The sequence below is a fragment of the Danio rerio genome, chromosome 16 (genome assembly GCF_052040795.2).
Source record: "Danio rerio strain M-AB ecotype USA chromosome 16, GRCz13ab, whole genome shotgun sequence".
Lineage (NCBI taxonomy): Eukaryota > Metazoa > Chordata > Actinopteri > Cypriniformes > Danionidae > Danio > Danio rerio.
Genome location: NC_141036.1, coordinates 48,776,432 through 48,797,500, shown reverse-complemented (window position 1 = coordinate 48,797,500; position 21,069 = coordinate 48,776,432). Strand labels below are relative to the sequence as shown.

Here is a 21,069-nt window from a genome sequence, read left to right as displayed (position 1 = left end):
TAGCTAAGATTTCAAGGCAACAATCATAAATTGTTTAATTTGATTTTAGTGTTTATTCTTTTATTTCCCTTCGGCTTATTTAGCAGGGGTCGCCACAGCGAAATGAACCACCAACTATTCGAGCATATGTTTTAAGCAGCAGATGCCCTTACTTTAATTTAATTTAATTTAATTTATAAGTTAGTCTGTCTGTCTGTTTATTTAATTAATTAATTTATTTATTTACATTTTTCATCTAAAAACTAATGATTTTAAATTTATTTAAAACTATATAATATAATAATATAATGAAATACAAGTCAAAGTAAATTTAGAAATGACTACTTTATTTTATTACCATACTGTCCCAACTTTTTCTGATTTGGGGTTGTATATTTGTGTTTTAATTGAATTAATGAAAACGTTTTAAAAAATGTATGTGTATAAACTAGTTTTAGTGTTAGCAATAACAACACAAGAAAAAAGCCCTAGTTTTTAAGTCCTTTTATCTGAAATAACAGATACCACTGTACTATTCTTATGTTTTTGTGTCTCAAACACAGGCGGCAGGACGTGGAAAGAGGAAATGTCACAGAACAGTGTATAGAGTTCAGAAATACTGCTGCAGGTAAACCGCTTCTGTGAGAACCAAATGATTTGTAGACCTTAGATGTTTATTTTTAGCTCAACCCCAATTTGTTTTATCACACTTTTTATGTGAAGGTGCAAGAAGTATCTTAATTCCTGTAAAAATAAATCATAAAATTTGTGGGTAATAGCTGAAAAGAGGTTTTCAAGCATCTTATCTTTAGTAAAGTTATTAGTTAGACAGTTAACCTGCATTTGATATTCTTTTTATTGATACATAAAGTTAATTTTGATGCACAAAGTAAACATAAAATTTGATATACAAACTAAAACAGGATGTTTAGATTTCTTTTTGTTTTGTAATTAAATACAATAAAAAATAATATATATATATATATATATATATATATATATATATATATATATATATATATATATATATATATATATATATATATATATATATATATATATATATATATATATATATATATATATATATATATACTTACCGGTCACTTTTTTAGGTACACCTGTCCAACTGCTAGTTAAGAAAAATTTCTAATCAGCCAATCACATGGCAGCAACTCAGTGCATTTAGGCATGTATGTAGACATGGTCAAGACGATGTGCTGCAGTTTTAACCAAGCATCAGGATGTGGATGAAAGGTGATTTAAGAGACTTTGAACATGGCATAGTTGTTGGTGCCAGATGGACTGGTCTCAGTATTTCAGAAACTGCTGATCTACTGGGATTTTCACGCACAACCATCTTTAGGGTTTACAGAGAATGGTCCAAAAAAGAGAAAATTTCCAGTGAGCGGCAGTTCTGTTGGCACAAATGCCTTGTTGATGCAGAGGTGAGAGGAGAATGGCCAGACTGGTTTGAGCTAATAGTAAGGCAACAGTAACTCAAATAAGCACTCGTTACAACCGAGGTCTGCAGAAGAGCAACTCTGAACGCACAGAACGTCGAACCTTGAAGCAGATGGGCTACAGCAGCAGAAAACCACACCAGGTGCCACACTTGTCAGCTAAGAGCAGGAAACTGAGGCTACAATTCACGCAGGCTCGACAAATGTGGACAATAGAAGATTGGAAAAAATGTTGCCTGGTCTGATGAGTCTCGATTTTTGCTGCCACATTCGGATGGTGGGTCAGATTTAGGCATCAACAGCATGAAAGCATGGATGCGTCCTGCTTTGTAACGGTTCAGGCTGGTGGTGGTGGTGAAATGGTGGGGGGGATATTTCCTTGGCACACTTTGGGCCCATTGGTACCAATTGAGCATCGTGTCAATGCCACAGCCTACCTGAGTATTGTTGCTGATCATGTCCATCCCTTTATGACTACAGTGTACCTATCTTCTGATGGCTACTTCCAGCAGGATAACATGCCATGTAAAAAAGCGCAAATCATGTCAGACTTGTTCTTGAACATGACAATGAGTTCACTGTGCTCAAATGGCCTCCACGGTCACCAGAACTCAACCCAATAGAGCACCTTTGAGATGTGTTGGAACAGAAGATTCACATCATGGATGTTCAGCAGGGCCGGAGTGGGACTCCTTTTCAGCCCTGAAGTTTCAAGCCTCAGATCGGCCCACCTCAGTTCACAACTGACTATTTTAAAATAACGTCATATCCAAATCAGTTTCTAATGGACTATCATGTCTTTTTCAAGAAAACAGCTGCTTTAGAACTTCAAATGTTCAACAATCCTAACAGTATTAAATGTCTTAACAATAAAAATGAAAAAAATAAATAAATAAATTACTCAGTTGAGATTCGAAACCGGGTCAGCAGCGCCATAACGCAACATGCTGACCACTGGACCACAACACATCACCACTGAACCGCTACATCATCATTAACCTGCAGGCTGCATCTTGCTCACGAAGCTGTAAGAAAACAGATAAAAAGAGCGGAGCTGCTGCAAAATAATGAATAAAAAGAGTGAGGCTGTGGTCAAATAAATAAATGAAAAAAGTGCGACTGCTGAGAGCAACAGAGTCTGAAGCTAGGGACACCGGCCCTCACGGCCAAAAAAAACGGCCCGGCCCACCAGGAATTCTTTCGCTCCTCCCGATTAGCCAATCCGGGCCTGATGTGCAGCCAATAAATCTGCAGCAACTGTGTGATGCTTTCATGTCAATATGGACCAAAATCTCTTGAGGAATATTACCAGTACCTTGTTGAATCTATGCCATGAAGGATTAAGGCAGTTCTGAAGACAAAAGAGGGTCCATCCCAGTAAATAGTAATGTGTACCTAATAAAGTGGCCAGTGAGTGTATATATATTTTACATTAAGCAAAGTTTAAAAGTTTCCCCTTACAGATTTTAATTTCAGTTTATATAAACTTTTACATTGACCTTTAACCGTTTACATTTAAATTAAAATATAATAATATAATTCATTCACAATAAATATAAATAAAATAACTCTGATTGTCGTCTAGCTTGTAAAGTCCAAAACACACTTGTTGATTGCCTCATTATGATGAACTCTACGTCATTTTGAATGAAAGCATCTGCAAAGTGAATAAATATTAATATCTAACTGTAAAACTTCTGAACTGTCTGTCTTTCTCCAGTGTTGTTCAAGACTGCACACTTGAATGAAATTGTGGTCCTGCCCTGTCAGTCAAAATCCAAACTGGCGAAGGTGACCTGGAGATTCTCAAACAACAGCCTCGTTCCCCAGTTCCCGTACCTGCAGTGGACGGATGGCAGTCTGGTCTTCCCCGTCTCTCTAGAGACCACAAACACCTACCGCTGCGTGTCTGAGGAGCTGGGCTTTCAGCAAACCATCGCCACCTTTTCTGTAAATCTCCCTGTGGTTCCTCGATCTCGCATGTCTCCATCACACCAGCAGCCTGAGCACATTGACTTCACCACAATTGAGCTTGATGAATCTGAACCTATAAATGAAGAAAAAATAAATGACAGGAGCGAGGAAAAACAAGCCAGCACTTATCACGATGCTGGAAAAGACACTCTGTGCATCTCACAGAAGAGCTACTACTCTGAAATGGTCGCTGTCTGCATCTTTTTTGTCATTTTTTGTTTCTGCATACTGGCTTTTTTTGTGGTCCTGTGGAGGAACGGCAAGAGGTGCAACAAAATTTTACCTCAGGAGCAGCCTCAGAAAGGCACAGAGTCGGACAAAATCTGCCAGACAGAACTGTAACAAAAGCAGAGCTAAAAGAGCTGTATGAGGGTGCTGGATGAGTCATTCTTGATCCACAGTTTGGAAAATAACAACGTTTACGCTTCGAAATGAATCAGAGGGGATCGGTGTAATGGGTTTAATATGGGTCATGGTATTTAAAATCATTTTTGATATGTGTGATATTTAATGTAATCGTATTATTTTATCTAAAAACAGGGTTAGTCAGCTCTGACACATGAATGAAGACTTGTTTGTACCATTTAAAGTCTTAATAGAACTTTAACATACACTCTAAAAATGCTGGGTTGTCTTAATGCAACATTGGGTCAAATATGTACAAATCCAAAAATTGTATTTAAAAAACATTATTCAACCCAACTGATAGATTTGTCGATTAAGTGCTCAGCATAAATGAATACACCCCTCACAAATCTATTTAAAATATAAAATATATCTAAATATATCTATATCTATATCTATATAAATATATCTAATCTATCTAAAATATATTTTTAAATGTATTAAAAGGAAAAATCAAAAGAAACAACAAATATTATAATGTTACATTTTTTCTATTTTTCTTTTTTGCAATATTTTGCTTGAATTTAATTGTATTATCTTTCAATTTCTAAACATGTTTGGTGACTTAAATATTCAATTCAATTCCTCTTTATTTGTTTAGCACTTTTACAATGTAGATTGTGTCAAAGCAGCATCACATAGTAGATTATAGTAAACTGAAACATATAATTTTTAGTAAATATATCTGTTTAATAAATCTGTTTTGTTCAACTGCACCAAAATACATTGCCTATATATGCACTGGATAAAAAAATATATATTACTTTTTAAATAAGGTGTACTCATTTAAAACAACTCGTCTCAATGTTCAGCTGACAAAACTCTTCTAAAAGACTTTGAGTGGACAAACATTTCATTAAAAGATTTTAAATAATAATGCAATATGGGACATTTATACAGTGAATATTGTAAACACTGTGAGACTCAAAGCCTTGATTCAATGGGCGTCTACTTTAACGTTTATAATTAATAACTCAGGAAAATGCTAAATGACTTTTGCAATTAATGTTAATTATTTTTTTTCTTTGTTTGTTTGTTTGTATGAATAACTATCTATCTCACTTTAATTGTTCATCGAAGCCAAGGCAAGTGGCACAGTGGCTCAATGGTTAGCACTGTCACCTCACAGCAAGAAAGTCGCTGAGTCCCGGCTGGGTCAGTTGGCATTTCTGTGTGGAGTTTGCATGTTGGAGTGGGTTTTCTCTGGGTGCTCCGGTTTCCTGTCCAGATACATGTGCTATAGGTGAATTGAATAAACTAAATTGGCTATAGTGTGTGAATGCGAGAGTGTATGTTTCCCAGTACTGGGTTGTGGCTGGAAGGGCAAAAATATATGCTGGTATAGTCAGCAGTTTATTGGCGACCTCTGATTAATCAGATCTTAAGCTGTAGGAAAATGAATGAATGAAGCCAAGGCTTGTCAACAAGCTAAAGTCGCTCATTTAATGTCATTACATTTGTTTAAAGACAAAATATAATAAGTCCCTAAGGCAATTAAGCATAATTTGCAATTATGAGTATTTTTTTCTGATTACTATTTTGATGTGAGCCAAAGTAAAGATCTAGCAAGATCTAGTAAGATTTAGCAACATGCTGGAAACTGGTAACCACTGACATATTTTTATTTCTTTTTTTAGTATTATTTTTCCTACTATTGATGTCAGTGGTTACCAGTTTCCAGCTTCAGAATATCTGCTCGTGTTTAATATATAAAAAAACTCATAAAGGTCATAAACAACTTGAGGGGGAGTATATTTTTATTTTTAGGGTTTTTATTTTTTATTTTTCTACCTCTTAAACGAGTATTTAAGGTACTTCTGCATCGTGTCACTGGTAGACTGGCTTAAAAATCCCACTTATTTTCAACGGCCTATCAGGAATTTATTTCTTTAAAATTTCTTGACTTCTTTTTCTCCCTGATGTTGGCCAGACTTGTGGCTGTTTTAAACGCAAAACATAAATATCAGATAATTTTAGCATTTAGGAGTATTTTTTTGTGATTGCTTTTTAGATGTGAGCCAAAGTAAAGGTCACATGGTTTAGTCCCATCATAAATTGTGCCCTACAAAAAATTAACCATGGTTTTACTACAAATTAAACAAACACACAAAGGAAAATCATTATTATTGTTGTTAAACTTAAGTCTGCACAAATTTTATGGATTTGCTACAGCCATAATTTAACTCTTGTAGTTAAAGCTTGTACAAATAGAACTTATGCACCAAATACATTGTTAAAACACTTAGACTGTAATAAAACTATGGTTCATTTTCATGAGTGGTTACAAAAAAAGAACAATAAAAAATCTGTCATCATTCACTTACTCTTGTCACAATGAGTTTCTTCTGCTGAACACAAAAGAAGATATTTAGCAACATGCTGGAAACTGGTAAACATTGACTTATTTTTATTTATTTATTTTATTTTATTTTTCCTACTATTGATTTCAGTGGTTTCCAGTTTCCAGCTTTAGGATATCTGCTCGTGTTTAATATATAAAAAACGGCCTATCAGGAATTTATTTCTTTAAAATTTCTTGACTTCTTTTTCTCCCTGATGTTGGCCAGACTTGTGGCTGTTTTAAACGCAAAACATAAATATCAGATCATTTTAGCATTTAGGAGTATTTTTTTGTGATTGCTTTTTAGATGTGAGCCAAAGTAAAGGTCACATGGTTTAGTCCCATCATAAATTGTGCCCTACAAAAATTAACAATGGTTTTACTACAAATAAAACAAACACACAAAGGAAAATCATTATTACTGTAGTTAAACTAACTGTGGTTAAACCACAAAACTGTGGTTGTACAAATGGAAGTAATGCACCAAATACATTGCTACAACACTTTGACTGTAATAAAACATCTTTCATTTTCATAATAGGTAATTACAAAAAAAAGAATAATAAAAATCTGTCATCATTCACTTACCCTTGCTACAATGAGTTTCTTCTGCTAAACACAAAAGAAGATATTTAGCAAAATACTGTAAACTAGTGACTCAATGGTTAATGGTTTCCATCTTCAGAATATCTGCTTGTGTTTAATATATGAAAAGAAACTCATAAAGCACTTAAAAGTGACTGATGGTTTTAATTTTTTGGGTGAACTATTCCTTTAACGAGTATTTAACATACTTCTTCATCGTGTCACTCACTGGTAGACTGGCTTAAAATTTCCACTTATTTTCAATGGCCTATCAGGAGTTTAATTTCTTTAAGATTTCTTAATCTTTTTTCTGTCTCTTTGTGTTTCTAGATTTATGATGTTGGCCAGACTTGTTGCTGTTTTAAATGGGAAACATAAATATCAGATCAATTTTGCAATTATGAATATTTTCCAATTATGAATACAAAAATAATAACAATAGTAAACATCTGTCATCATTTACTCACCCTTGTCAAAATGAGTTTCTTCTGCTGAACACAAAAGAAGATATTTTGCAACATGATGGAAATTTTTGGGTGAACTATCCCTTTAACGAGTATTTAACGTACTTCTTCACCATTTCACTTGTAGACTTGCCAGAAAAACCCTCTCGTTTTCATTGGCCTATCAGGAATTTTATTTGTGTTTCTGTTGTGTTTCTATTTCTATCTTTTTTCGATCTCCCTTTTTGGATGTTGTAACAACACATTGATCACACTTACGGCTATTTTAAACGTGAAACATAAATAAAGCACATTTGAAACCAAACCTGTGTTGATTGTGTTCTGATTGCTCATAATCTGCGGGCTGACTCCCCCTACTGGATGCATAAAGAACAACAGGGCCGTAAATCCGCCTGCTCCAGATTTTGTGTGTGGTCCTGAAGAGGTTAAATAATTCAGTGGGAGGAGAAAAAAAGTTTACTTTCCCGTAAAGGGTTGTTGTTGTTGCAGTCGGTAAACGAGGTGTCTCATCATCGGTCAGATAGAAAAGTTAACGGTAAGTAAACAGGTCAAAGATTGTTATTTTGTTTTTATAGTACAATCTAGTTTTCACGACCTGAAAAAAATCTGCGTAGTAAACAAATCTAGTAATGGCTGTTGTGATGGCTGGCATCTTGGCATGCTGCCTACCTAGGCAAAGTCTTGTATAGTCTTGCGTATATCCAGTAAATTTACTACCCAGGCAGCCTTTTTACAAATTATATTGAAAAAATATCAGTGGTTTGTAATAATACGTCTATTCGATATGAGGCATGTTGATCGTTTTACTGTTTATGTAAACATGTGTAGACTATACAGTTGGTCTCAAACTCAATTCCTTGAAGGCCGCAGCTCTGCACGGTTTTGCTCCAACCCTATTCAAAAGCTGATCCATTAGTAACCAAGGTGTTCAAGAGTAACTAGTTCAGCTGTGTCTGAATAGTGTGTGTTATTAAAAATGTTTAGTACAATTAAACACTGCATATATACTGTTATTTCAGTATATGCCTACTATTGAAAGCTAAATTGTATCCCTCTTGTGAAAGGTCTATATATATATTTCAAATATTTAAGGGATATTTAATGGAGCAAGGAAATTTTCACAGTATTTCCAATAATAACGTTATTTCTTCTCGAGAAAGTCTTGTTTCTTTTAGTTTGGCTGGATTAAAAGCAGTTTTTAACTTTTCTTAAAGAAATATAAGGTCAATATTATTAGGCCCCTTAAGACATGTACGTATATATATATATATATATATATATATATATAAATATATATATATATATATATATATATATTGGCTGCCTACAGAACCAATAACTTGTCCAATAACTTAGCCTAGTTGCACATTTAGTTGCACATTTGCACTATAGACCCTTTCTTAATCACTTCACGTCTCTAGGAAACATTGTGCATGGTTTTGTAAAGGGTGATTGGTTTTGACAAACCACCTGTAGAAACACTTCTCTCTTATCTAAACTCCATCTTACAAGGACTCAATAATGAAAATGATGTTTACTTTAAATGATCCAGAATCATGTTGCAGTGCTTGCTTCAACCTTAAATACTTCTTTTGCACAATATTAAACCTTAAATACCTATTTTTTTGCACAATATTCACCTTTAATACCTCTCCTGCACAATATCCTGCACAACATTGATCAGTCTCATGTAAAAGTACTTTTGTAGCCTGTCTTATGTGTATGTGTATAAGTATCTTATAGTATATGTTGGTTATGCATAGGTTTTTTAAAATAGCTCTTACTGTATGTCCAGTGTTGTGTTTGTAATTAAGATTATGTAGCACCATTGTCCTGTGAGACACAATTTTGATCTTCTGTATGTCCACACATGTAGTAGAATGACAATAAAGCTCGACTTGACTTAGTTAGCCTTATTAACCTAGTTAAGTCTTTAAATTGCACTTTAAGTGAAACACTAGCATCTTGTTAAATTAAATATGAAATATTATGTACTTTCATCATGGCAAAGACAAAAGAAATGAGTTATTAGAAGCAAGTCATTAAAACTATTACATTTAAATATGTGTTACACACTTATCTGCAATAATAAAATAAAAATACAAGAATAAAAATAAAATAAATAATAATAATACAGTATACTTGTCTTGCAGTATACTGTCTATGAATCTGTCATCTGAAACTGAGGTTTGTTGTTATCAGGAAAAAATGCACAAAAGCACGCACATCAGTCTAAAATGGGTGCTCAGCCAAACAGCCGGAAGTACAAAAATATACAAAAGAGTGGCAAAACACACCAAAGCTCCAAAAAATCTGAGTTTAGTAACTTAAAAAGGCTATCACAAAGCATGTGACGTTTACATTAAAATAAAAATTGAAAAGTTTTGGTGTTGCTGCCTTTTTGTTGTAATCAAGAAATGAGAATCAGGTTTGCTGAGTCCGCATGTTACATGTCGTAATCATTTCCTTGTTGTTACAGCGTAGAAGTGAGCCTCATATTTCTGAGAGATGGCCTCTTCAATGACTACTGAGGCGAATGGAGTGAGGGTGATCACTCACATTATCCCAATCCAGGAGAAAATATTTTCTCCAGAGCTTAAGGAGACCTCGGTAAAACCCAACAAGGTCAAACTGCTACCTAAAGCTAGGATGTTCCTGAAGGGGATCCCCATGCCACTGGGGGTGAGAGCTGGACACATTTATCACTTTCACACAATATATGTACAAATCAGTGTTTTGTTGACACAGAAAATTGATGACACTGTTTAGATGAAAGGAATTTGTGAAATAATAAATCACCTATGCGTATATACAGTGGTGTGAAAAAGTATTTGCCCCCTTACTGATTTCTTATCTTTTTTTTTTTTTTTTTTTTGCTTGTTTGTCACACTTTATTGTTTCAGATCATCGAACTAATTTAAATATTAGTCAAAGATGACACAAGTCATGCAGTTTTGAAATGCAGGTTTTATTATTAAAGTAAACCAAAATTCAAAACTACATAGCCCTGTATGTAAAAGTGTGTAAAATGCAGTTAAAATACAAAGGTAAATTGTAAAATACAAATAAAATGCAGTAAAATATGAAATCATTAAGGGAGCAAACAGTTGCTCACACCACTGTAGGCTCATTATGATGATATAAAATATTCTTGTGATTAATTGCTGAAGCTTTTATCAGGATTTCAAGTATTATCACACTATTGACTGAATGCAGAAAGGTGGTCACACTTTATTTTGATGGTCTTTTTGTTGAATTTACGTTACATTGCATCTACATGCCAACTAATTCTCATTAGATTATAAGTAGACTGTTAGGTTGGGGTTAGGGTTTGTGTAAGTTGTACTTGCAAAGTTTCTTATAGTCAGTTAAATGTCTGTTTAGCAGCAGTATCAACAGATATTAAGCAGACAGTCTACAAGTACTTAAATAGACTATCAAAATAAAGTGTTAGTGAAAGTGAAATAAAGTGAAAGGTTTATTTAACTGGTGTAATAACAAAAAAAAGCTTAATGTATTGCTTTTAGTGTATACAGTATAAAGGTTCGGAGTAAACGTTTCAAGCAAGTTAAATTGTGAAATGATGAAAAAGTACAACAGGTTACACTATACAATAAAGAAATAAATCTTAGATAATGAATAGAAATAATCAGAGAGAAGAAAATCTGATTGCGGATGCTATTAGTTAAAGGGCATCTATGATGAAAATCAACTTGTGTAAGCTGTTTGGACAGAACTGTGTGTAAGTACAGTGTGTTCACAGTCATATTGGAGGGATATAAACACAAGTCTCTCTCTTTTTTTTTTTTTTTTTCTGACGTTAAAATGGGACCCAGTGATTCTGAGGCCCACCGCAATATGATGTAGGAATGCAGTTTTTCCCAGCCACCGAATTGATTGACAGGCGCCATTTTTCTATAATATCATGTATACACATGTGACATTTTCTTTGGAAATATATTGGGATTACAATATTTGTTACAACTCTCAGTGATTTATATAAGTTTTAAATGATTTTATTTTAAAACAGAGCATGTTTTAATAAACAGGCCACATAATCACCACAGCAGTAAACGCTAATATGTGTGTGTGTACTGCAAACAGCATTCGTGTGAGACGCATCATTACATGAAGGCTTGATTAAACTCCACCACGAATACATGAAACAAACTTACTTGGTATTTTTGACTGAGCTGTATTTCAGCTTCATCCATGTCTGTCTCCATCACTGATGGCTCTTTATCTGACAAAATGCATGACGAGAAGCCGACACGCATGTGGGAACGGTGTGCAGGGAGTAGCAGCTCATTTACATTTAAAGCCACAGACTACAAAAACAGCTACACTGTATTCAGACACCAAACTGAGCAGATTCTGGAGGCTGTAAAAAAATCAGATGGGTATTTTGAGCTGAAACTTTACAGACACATTCTGGAGACGCCAAAGGCTTACATCTTGTAAATTATGTACCCTTTTATAAAACTATTTAATAACTAATTATTTAAAACCATTTAATAAAAGCCATAGCAACTAATACAATTCAGTGGTATTTTTATTAACTATAATTCATTAAACAATTCTAATTGCATTATGTCTATGAATTTAGTGCATTGTTAACTTGGACATTAACATCACATAAGATTAATAAAAGCTTTTTTTTAGTTTTCATTGTGAATTTAGGTAAATTTACTGATGTTAGCAAATGGAGCCTAATTGCAATAAGTGAAATCCGAGGCACATAATCAGAGCTGTAAAGCTTAACCTTTCCATATTAGGTGAAAAATCGAATCTGTTGGAGACGTCCAATAGATTAATAGGTACCAAAAAAGTCCACAGAGGGGGGGTGATCACCAGAATGGTGAAGTCCTAGAGTAAAATGAGAAAATTTAATCACAGAGTTTTCAGTCAATATTTAAGCCAGAGTAAAATGTTAATGTTTTGAATTTTAAGCTTAACAATTAAGTCAATTTGGCACTGTTATGAACATCACTCATAATACAGTGTGAATATTCATAAAAAGCAGTCTAAATGCTTAAGTAATAAATAATTATTTGTGGTATTTTGAAGTGCCCACGATATCAATATTGTGCAAGTTCATCAGCATATAACTGCTTATATATTTATTTATATGTACATATACATATACACTTGTAATCATGCTTATTTATCTGCATACTACTGATTATTAACAGCAACCTGTACATATATTCATATATTGTAACATATACACTTTTAATCATGTTTATCTATCCCTGTATATATATATTCATATATTGTAACATATACACTTGTAATCATGTTTATCTATCTGCACACTACTGATTATTAATAGCAACCTGCACATATATTCATATATTGTGAATCTGTTCATAGCTCATCCAACCTGTATATAATTTTGGTAGTACATCCATCTGTAAATATCACCATAGTTTTTCTAAAACTGCACTTTATAACTTATTCCTGTATCCTGCACTTGCTGCTATTGCACTGCTGGTTAGACCTAAACTGCATTTCGTTGCATTGTACTTGTACATGTGTAATGACAATAAAGTTGAATCTAATCTAATCTAAAAAATATATGCTTGTGTTTATATATTAAAATGATTGTTTTTGTTTGTGTTTGTGCAGTTGGTGCAGGTGTTTACTGGTTTGATAATGATGAGTCTGTGCACCATCGCAATACTGGTCAACATACTGAGGTTTAATTATGTACTCTGTCTCGGACTTCCAGTAAGTGAATATTTCTGTCCTAATAATACTCCAACATAACATTTATATACTCTTTATAGTCTATAATATACACAGTAAACCTCACTGCCTTTTGATATCTCTGATATTGATTTATTTATATTAAGTCTTATATCTATATCACAATAGCTGTGTTTTATGTTCTGCATTTTTAACAATTTATATACAGTACAGCCACCACAGGGGAAAGTGAATATGGACAAATGAAATAAACATTCTCTTTCTTTCCTTTTCTTTTTTTTTCAGTTTGTCATTTCTGGGTCTGTGGCAATTGCTGCATACAGAAGATCCAGTTCTTCATTGGTGAGCAACTTCTCATATTTACACTATATATTTATCAGGAGATCAGCTGAAGATCAATTGGAACTTTTTATATTTTTTTATCTAAGCAAATAAATAAAACTCGCATTTTAACTCATTAGAAATACACATTAGTGCTTTGTTAATTCTGTTTACACTGTAAAAAATATAAATATAAAAACATTAGTTAAAAAGATAAAAATGAGAATATTAGTTAATATTAGTTAGTAAGGTTAATTTAACAGGTATAATAACAAAAAACCTTAATGTATTGCTTTATTGTATGTACAAGTTCAGAGTAATCAGATATTTTAGACAAATTAAAATGTACAATACATCAAACTTTACAATAAAGAAGTAAATCTTAGATAATGGATACAAATAAGGATGAAAGAAACAACTGATTGAAACAAAACGAAAGATTGATTGATTGATTGATTGATTGATTGATTAAGCAGAAGTAATTAAATAAAGGCAACTACTAACTCAACAGAAATGATAGAAAATTTAAAAACTCCTGAATACCCCTCAATACTATGGTGAAATCAGGTAATGAGGGCAAAACAAACATAGTAATCAGTAAAAATCATAGTGCAAATTTAGCAATGTCGTTGACCTACAGTTGAAGTAGTATTATTAGTCCCCCTTTGATTTTTTTTTTTCTTCTTTTTTTAAATATTTCCCAAATTATGTTTAACAGAGCAAGAAAATTTTCACAGTATGTCTGATAATTTATTTATTTATTTTTTTGGAGAAAGTCTTGTTTGTTTTATTTCGGCTAGATTAAAATCAGTTTTTAATTTTTTTAAAGCCATTTTAAGGTCAAAATTATTAGTTTCTTAGCCTATATTTTTTCGATAGTCTACAGAACAAACTACTGTTATACAATAACTTTCCTGATTACCCTAACTCTCCAACTTAACCTAGTTAAGCCTTTAAATGTTACTTTAAGCTGTATAGAAGTGTCTTGAAGAATATCTGGTCAAATATTATTCACTGTCATCATGGCAAAGATAAAATAAACCAGTTATTAGAGATGAGTTATTAAAACTATTATGCGTAGAAATGTGCTAAAGAAATCTGTTCTCCGTTAAATACAAATTGGGGAAAAAATAAACAAGGAGGTTAATAATTCTGGGGGTTTAATAATTCTGACTTCAACTGTGTATTGACCAAATGTTTCCAAGTATCAAAATCTTGAAAGTTTCTTTTCTGAATGTAGTGTAGTCTTGACAGCTCTGTCAGCCACATTTTAGGAACAGAATTTTTTTTAAAACAAAAGTGCAATTTCTTTTGGGAAAGATTAATTTATTAATTAATTTTATTGATATAGGATAAAGTTCAATTACATGTGCAATCGATGAAAAAAATAAGAATTTAGTTTTAAGCCCAACATTTATAGAAAATTTTGTTTACTTTTTAATTTTACCACAAAAAAATAAGACAAACTGGAGTTGTATAATACACAGAATGTAGATCCATACATAATGTAAGTCTGGAAAAATGCAATTTACACATGCAATAACGAAGCCTGTGAAGTACCTTAAATGGGACCTATTATGCAAAAATCTCTTTTATAAGGGGTTTAAACACAGTTATGTTGCAACATTGTGTGAATATAGCCAGCTTCTAATGGTAAAAAATGCATTGATTCTATTTTTTATAACCACACATCAGAAAAACCCTTTGATTGACATTCTCCTATTGTACGCATCATCAGAAGGGGAAACCCGCACCCATTAATGACGACATATCCCTCATTAGCATAGACAGCTCTGAGTGAGTAGCAACCATCTCCTTACCTGCTGAAGATAATGTCATCGACTAAGAGGATTATAAATGTTGATTTTTAGGAAGCACAAATGAACACTGGAGTCTCCATAGACTGCCCTCTTCTAAGATACCTTTTTTGATATTTTCAGTTTCTCACAGAGGTAACCTTATTCGACATTTGTAGCTCCGCCCTCTTTTCAAAAGAGCACAATCTCATTTGAATTTAAAGCGACAATCACTAAAACCAAAACGCCACAATTTATATCAAAGCCTAAATTGGGCAATTACACAGTGGTCCCTTGTTAATCGCGGGAGTTACGATTTAAAAAATAACACACAATAGGTGAAATTTGAAGTAGTCCGCTTTATTTTGTACAATTATTATAGAGGTTTTAAGGCTGTAAAACCCCTCACTACACACTTGTTACAAACTGTCCGACTCTACAGTCTACAGCCCCAGCAAAAGAAAAAGGAAAAAACAAACCAGTCACACACTTTATACACTTCTCAGACAGGCATTAACATATATTTCCTGCAGTCACTGCTCCACAAAGCTAAAGCAGACTCCATCCTTATGATGGTCTTGTTGCAGACAGTTACAACCCGTTTTTTGCATCTTTGTCGAAACTTCTTTCCGCTTTGTTGTCGTCCTCATGTTATTTCCCTCCTTCTTTATGTACCTTTAGCATGGCCAGAACGTTTTGTGCGGTGGTTCCTCTGTCTTTTGTTCTCTACCCGCAGGTGCCTTTAACGGTGCAGTTTCATCAACATTGTGGGGTTTGTTCGGGAGAAAACTTGCAAACATACAGTCCAGCATTTCAGCGTCACACTGCTAGCGTTTGTATGTAAATTTGGCAAGCTGAATGTGTTCTGTGCAGGAGACACTGCATGTAGAAGATTGATTGACAATGGTCTGCAGCCAATCAGGACTCATCAACAGCATGTCAAATTGCACAAAAAATATCGGCAAAACTGCGAGGTGAACCGCGTTATAGTGATGGACCACTGTTAAACATTATTTGTGTGGTATTTTGAGCTGAAGTTACAAACTCTTGGGACATCAGAGACTTATTTTACTTCTTGCAAAAAGAGGAATAATAGGTCCCCTTTAAATGAAAAAATTAATGTAACATCTGTAGTTTATAGCTAACTGTATGTCTTTTAAAAAAGAATATATCTACAGCACTCTCACTGAAGACTGGGAAAATCTTCTAGGATTTCAAATGTTTGTTAAAAACCTAAAGACTAGCTTTTTCTTGGTGTCTGTGCAGATTAAAGGCACGCTGTCCATGAGTGTGGTCTGTGCTCTGCTGGCGGCTGCAGGAACCGGTTATTTCATCTGGGAGATCAGCACACAACAAAGACAAGATCATTGCAGCGAAAGGGGTGGCTGGAACTGTTCCGACATGGTTTGGAAATTTTATGTACGTCTGCAACTAATGCTGGTCTCAAGCTCAACTTTAAATTGAACAAATGCATATTCAAATAACACAATTTGACCCTCTGCATCATTGTGTATTTCTTTAATGAAGAATTTGAGAGAAGCAATGTTGGGTTTGCTGCTGGCGCTGTCTATTCTAGAACTGTTTGTGTGCATCTTTCTGTCCATCTTCAGCGGCCTGGCCATCCAGCAGGTGAGATCCAACCCAGAGTGATCTAATCTAAATCTAGATTAATCTCATTGTAATCTTGGAATTAATCTAGATTAAAATGGCTCATTTGAATTCTGCTGAAGGCATTTAGAATACGTGTGCTACCCAAATAATGACTAAAAGTAAGTCTTTGACAATAGGTTTCTCAAGCCAGGTGGCGCATTAGACCAGGGGTTCATCTCCTGTTTCCAAAATGCATCATGAACTGCTTGAGAAACTGTTCTACTATGATTATTGGTGATGAAAATAAATTATGTTCAGTAAGATTTACTTGTGTTTACTAACTGTTTATTCAGTTAAACATGAGTTTTGAACTGTAGGCTAGGGCTGTGCGATTTGAGGAAAATATCTAATTGCAATTTTTTTTAACAGATATTAATTTTGTAGTCAAGCTTCAACTCAATCTGTATCGTAGCTTCTTACTGCTAAAATGCAGTGAGTGTTGGTTAAAAAAATAAAGATATTAACTTAAACATTTATTCAAATTTATTTTTAAATATTCAGAAATGAAGCACTCATTTTTCTCTAGAGCGTGTCACAGTCACTGGGAATACTTTCAGTTGACTTTTTAGCAAGACACTCATCACTCAATTGTGCTAACTCAATTGGCTTTTAAGACTATCACACACAGACAGCGACTAAAGTCGTAACTGAACTAAACAGAAATGGAATTAAGACGTGGAGTATGCATATATTAGTGGCATTACTGAAGTAAATACCACAATTAAACCATTACCGTCATGTAGGACTTTTCACCATATTTTCCGACAATCCACACACACGGCTGTCAGTAAAGAACCACGCACATATACACACACATACACGCATCACGAAATGCGGAAGTTTTTTTTTTCTTTCCTATTGGTGTTTTTAAATTCCACAACACTCTCACCAGTTCATACTCCTTAGTTGCGTCCAATACCCCAGTTTGTCACGGGAGCATAAATGAAATGTTCATGAGTGCACGCCTCAATGTCTCTAGCACCCCACCCCACAGTTTGAAAACCCCTGAGCTAAGGGATGCTTTGCGTTATGGTGGTACTTGAGACTGGAAGAACTCCTACAGTAAACTAATTCCACATTGCACAAGGTGCAAACAACCTTAGTTTTGTTGAGGTCTCCATTGGGAAGCTTATTAAAAATCAATTTTCCCTGAAGCAAACCCGTGGCTTCATAGCTGCATCCATGTTAGCATGTCACGTTTGATGTGGTAATTTCACAGTAGGAATACACACGTTTCGAATGAATACTCCTTCTCGCCACCTACAATGCAATTCGGCCAGGTATACATCCGTGCTAAAATATCGAGGTGAAAGTCATCATAGCTTGCGTAGAATAGACCCAGTTCTCAACCCAACTTTGAGAATAGATTAATGCCGATTTAAAAAAAAAAAAAAAAAAAAAAAAAAATTATTATTATTTTTTTAATAGCCTGATAAGAGTCTTGCATCAACGCAGCATGCCGATAACGGCCCACCACAAAAGGTGTCTGAGCTGATGTTATAAAGCGTGGCTCTCGGGTGCCAGTTACACTAGTTTAGAATTGAAAATGCTCCTCCACTGGCATTTTTATTACATTTTTAGAAAATCAGACTCCTTCCACACATACAACCCAAGACTTTTAGCCTAACTGCACATGATAAAAGTATCTTTTCCATTTTTAAAAGGACTTTTTGTTTTAACCCTTTGCGATGGCGAAGCACAAAATGTCTATTTTAGAAATGCTTTCTATTTCTGTGAAGTTGCGGCAGAACAACAGCATACACTGTAAAAAATGGCCGTGATTTCAACGGTAAAAACTGTAAAAATGCTACAGTATAAATCTGTAACCTGGTTAACGGTATGTTTCCTTAATATGTACGGTGAATAACCGTAAATTGACTTTCCCAGAATTCCCTGCGTGGCACTTAACTTTTTATGCTTTTGTTTGACATTAATAAGAATCTTTTTAGTTGTTTCCCCATCAATTATGTACATAAAAGATTTATGTTACATCTTATGTTGATAAACAATGTTTATTTCATTACTTTAATTTTATGCATGTCACCATACTGGTGTTTAGTAGCTGTGTGAATGACACTGAGCGCCTTCTATGTGTTGATAATCTTTTCTGCTTGTGGGATAGTTGATTGTGATGAGCATTGGCTCATTATGTAACTTCCTTATCACCACCTGCATGTGGGTGTGCTAATGTGTCTAACTGTGTAACAAAAGATGTATAGATGTTGATCATTCAAAATACAGACATATTACCTCCTATAAATTAATAAAATACGGTAATTTACCGTAAAAATGAAAAATTACTTTTACGGTTTGTACCATGTTTTTAACGGTAAAGTACTGGCGACCACAGCTGCCGGTTTTTTACCGTAAATTTTACGGATTTATTTTTTACAGTGTATACTATTATGACAATGATCATCTCAGGTACTGATTATGTACTTTATTCAGTGTTAAATGCGACCAATGTGAGTTCATATACCATTTTACTGCCATACATCATTTATTGCCATTCTACTGAAAGCAGCGTCAGATAGTTCAACTCAGATCTTTAAAATGAAATGCGCAGTTGTCAAGGTCTTGCGCCATGGAGTACGCCAATCGCTCTGCAGAAAAATAAATCAGGCTTTAGTACATTCTACTGCCTTGCACTTTTTAGGGGTTATTAATTTAGTGAATACTTTAGTAGACACAGCTAATCTCTAGCTTTGTTTCTAAATGAATCAGCTGTTTTGAACAAATCAATTGAATGAATCAGTCAGTAACTCACTCAGAGAAAGGGACTTCTTGCCACTTACTGCTGATGTTTAATTATTCATGACAGGCCGAAACTTGCCCAGATACCAGCACAAGTACACACACACCACATAATATTGTTTAACTATGTTAGAATATGCATTTATTACTTTATTTAACCGTGTAGCCCCTTACTCTTACTCTCGCCTAAATCTTTTTTCACTCTTTTTATTTTAGGATGAAAGGGATGATGACTCCTACAGCAGTAAATCCTGTCTCCTGCAGCCCGGCCTGGATTCCATCTCCAGCTCTTAAAAAGCCACAAGCTTTTGGCCAAGGTTTATCTATACAAATGATTAAGCATCATATATAGGCCAAACATTATCACACCATTATAGAGGTCATTTTCATTTGCTGTGGTTACAGTATTGCACATTTCCATTTATCCCTGTCATGTTTAGTATCCGCACTTCTTTATGGGAATGTTTTGTGAGATCTTTTGTACTCTTTTTGATAAACGTATAAATAAATAGCTATCTGTTTCATTATTATTCTTGTTTCGTATTGAGGGTGGTGACTACATTAGTGTTAGAACTGCAATGGTTTATTTTCATTATAATCATGCACTGCAGGTTGTTACGTCAGGCAGACTCTTGCAATGGCTATAGAGCGTGCATTGAATGAACTGTTAAAGGAGACTGTTATTGACTGTTTATGCTTTTCAGCTGAAAACAGTTGTAGTGTAGACATCACTGCTCATAAAATCTGAACAATTAATAAAAATTTTAATTCATTCATTAATTGTTTCCCCTTTTTCATAATGCTTGCATAAAATCGTATAAACAATATATTTTGGGAGCATTTAATCTAATAAGACATTCCATAAAAGTTCAGGATCAATTTTAAATATATACTTGATATATATTTTTCGTGCATTTTTTAACAGCTTCTCTAAATAGTATTAATTTTAATTAATACGCGTTGGCTATGAATATCTAAGTTGTTATCCATTGGCTATCTACTGTATGTGAAAATGATGAGATATTGCTTAATGTTTTCGTTTAAACACTGATTTATGGAAGTCCATTTTTGCCACATTTTAGTAAAGCATATACAAATGATAAGTATAACTGAAGTTTAGCTACTATAGTATATCATGTCACAATTGTGAAATAAAGCTATTATTTCATTAATAATAAAAATTACGACACAAAATTTGATAATTATGCAATACAACTAAATTAATGGAAATATTTAAATTATAACAAAAATCCTACAAAGTTATAACTGTCAAAAAGGTTTAGTTTATTAAGATATAATTATGATTAAGCAGTAGAAACTAAAAATATATATTATGGGTGGGCCATTTATATGGATACACCTTAAACTTATTGGTAGTTTCACAAGTACTATAGTGCTATGAACAGTTTATAGTATAGTTTTTATACTACACGGTTGACCGTCATTTTATTTGCATAATCATATTCTCCTAACTTTTCTGACTTAACAATAAGGATTTATGATTTATTTTTTTCTTATGTGAAGCAGTCAGGCTATAGTATTACTTTATAAAATACTATAGTGCTTGAAACAGTTTATACACTCTCAGAAATAAAGGTACGTGAGCTGTCACTGGGGTAGTACCTTTT

At 33.8% G+C, this 21,069-nt stretch overlaps 3 protein-coding genes across 5 annotated transcripts in view; 2 read left to right on the top strand and 1 right to left on the bottom strand.

Moving 5' to 3' along the window:
* The window catches only part of sema4aa (sema domain, immunoglobulin domain (Ig), transmembrane domain (TM) and short cytoplasmic domain, (semaphorin) 4Aa), an 18,832-nt gene extending 14,666 nt beyond the window's left edge, over positions 1–4,166 (top strand). Inside the window, exons 13-14 of the mRNA XM_087287718.1 lie at positions 543–607; positions 3,163–4,166. Of these exons, the coding sequence (XP_087143844.1) occupies positions 543–607; positions 3,163–3,758 (661 nt within the window). The 3' untranslated portion in view covers positions 3,759–4,166. The remainder of the gene's footprint in view (positions 1–542; positions 608–3,162) is intronic.
* Positions 1–21,069, bottom strand: part of dpy19l1l (dpy-19-like 1, like (H. sapiens)) — a 754,017-nt gene that overhangs the window by 369,408 nt on the left and 363,540 nt on the right. The gene's annotated exons all lie outside the window — the stretch shown is intronic.
* On the top strand, positions 7,570–20,221 carry si:dkey-7j14.6. 2 transcript variants are annotated; one of them, NM_001199721.1, is given in 7 exon segments: positions 7,570–7,746; positions 9,691–9,893; positions 12,840–12,941; positions 13,206–13,262; positions 16,304–16,456; positions 16,565–16,666; positions 19,658–20,221. In NM_001199721.1, coding segments are annotated over 6 exon segments (666 nt in total). In that variant the 5' UTR covers positions 7,570–7,746; positions 9,691–9,719; the 3' UTR covers positions 19,736–20,221.

Coding starts and splice junctions, on each gene's coding strand:
- si:dkey-7j14.6 (XM_087285822.1), top strand. CDS start 9,720: ATGGCCTCTTCAATGACTACTGAGGCGAATGGAGTGAGGGTGATCACT. Junction 9,894..12,839: donor GGATCCCCATGCCACTGGGG/GTGAGAGCTGGA, acceptor GTGTTTGTGCAG/TTGGTGCAGGTGTTTACTGG. Junction 16,457..19,657: donor ACATGGTTTGGAAATTTTAT/GTACGTCTGCAA, acceptor TTTTTATTTTAG/GATGAAAGGGATGATGACTC.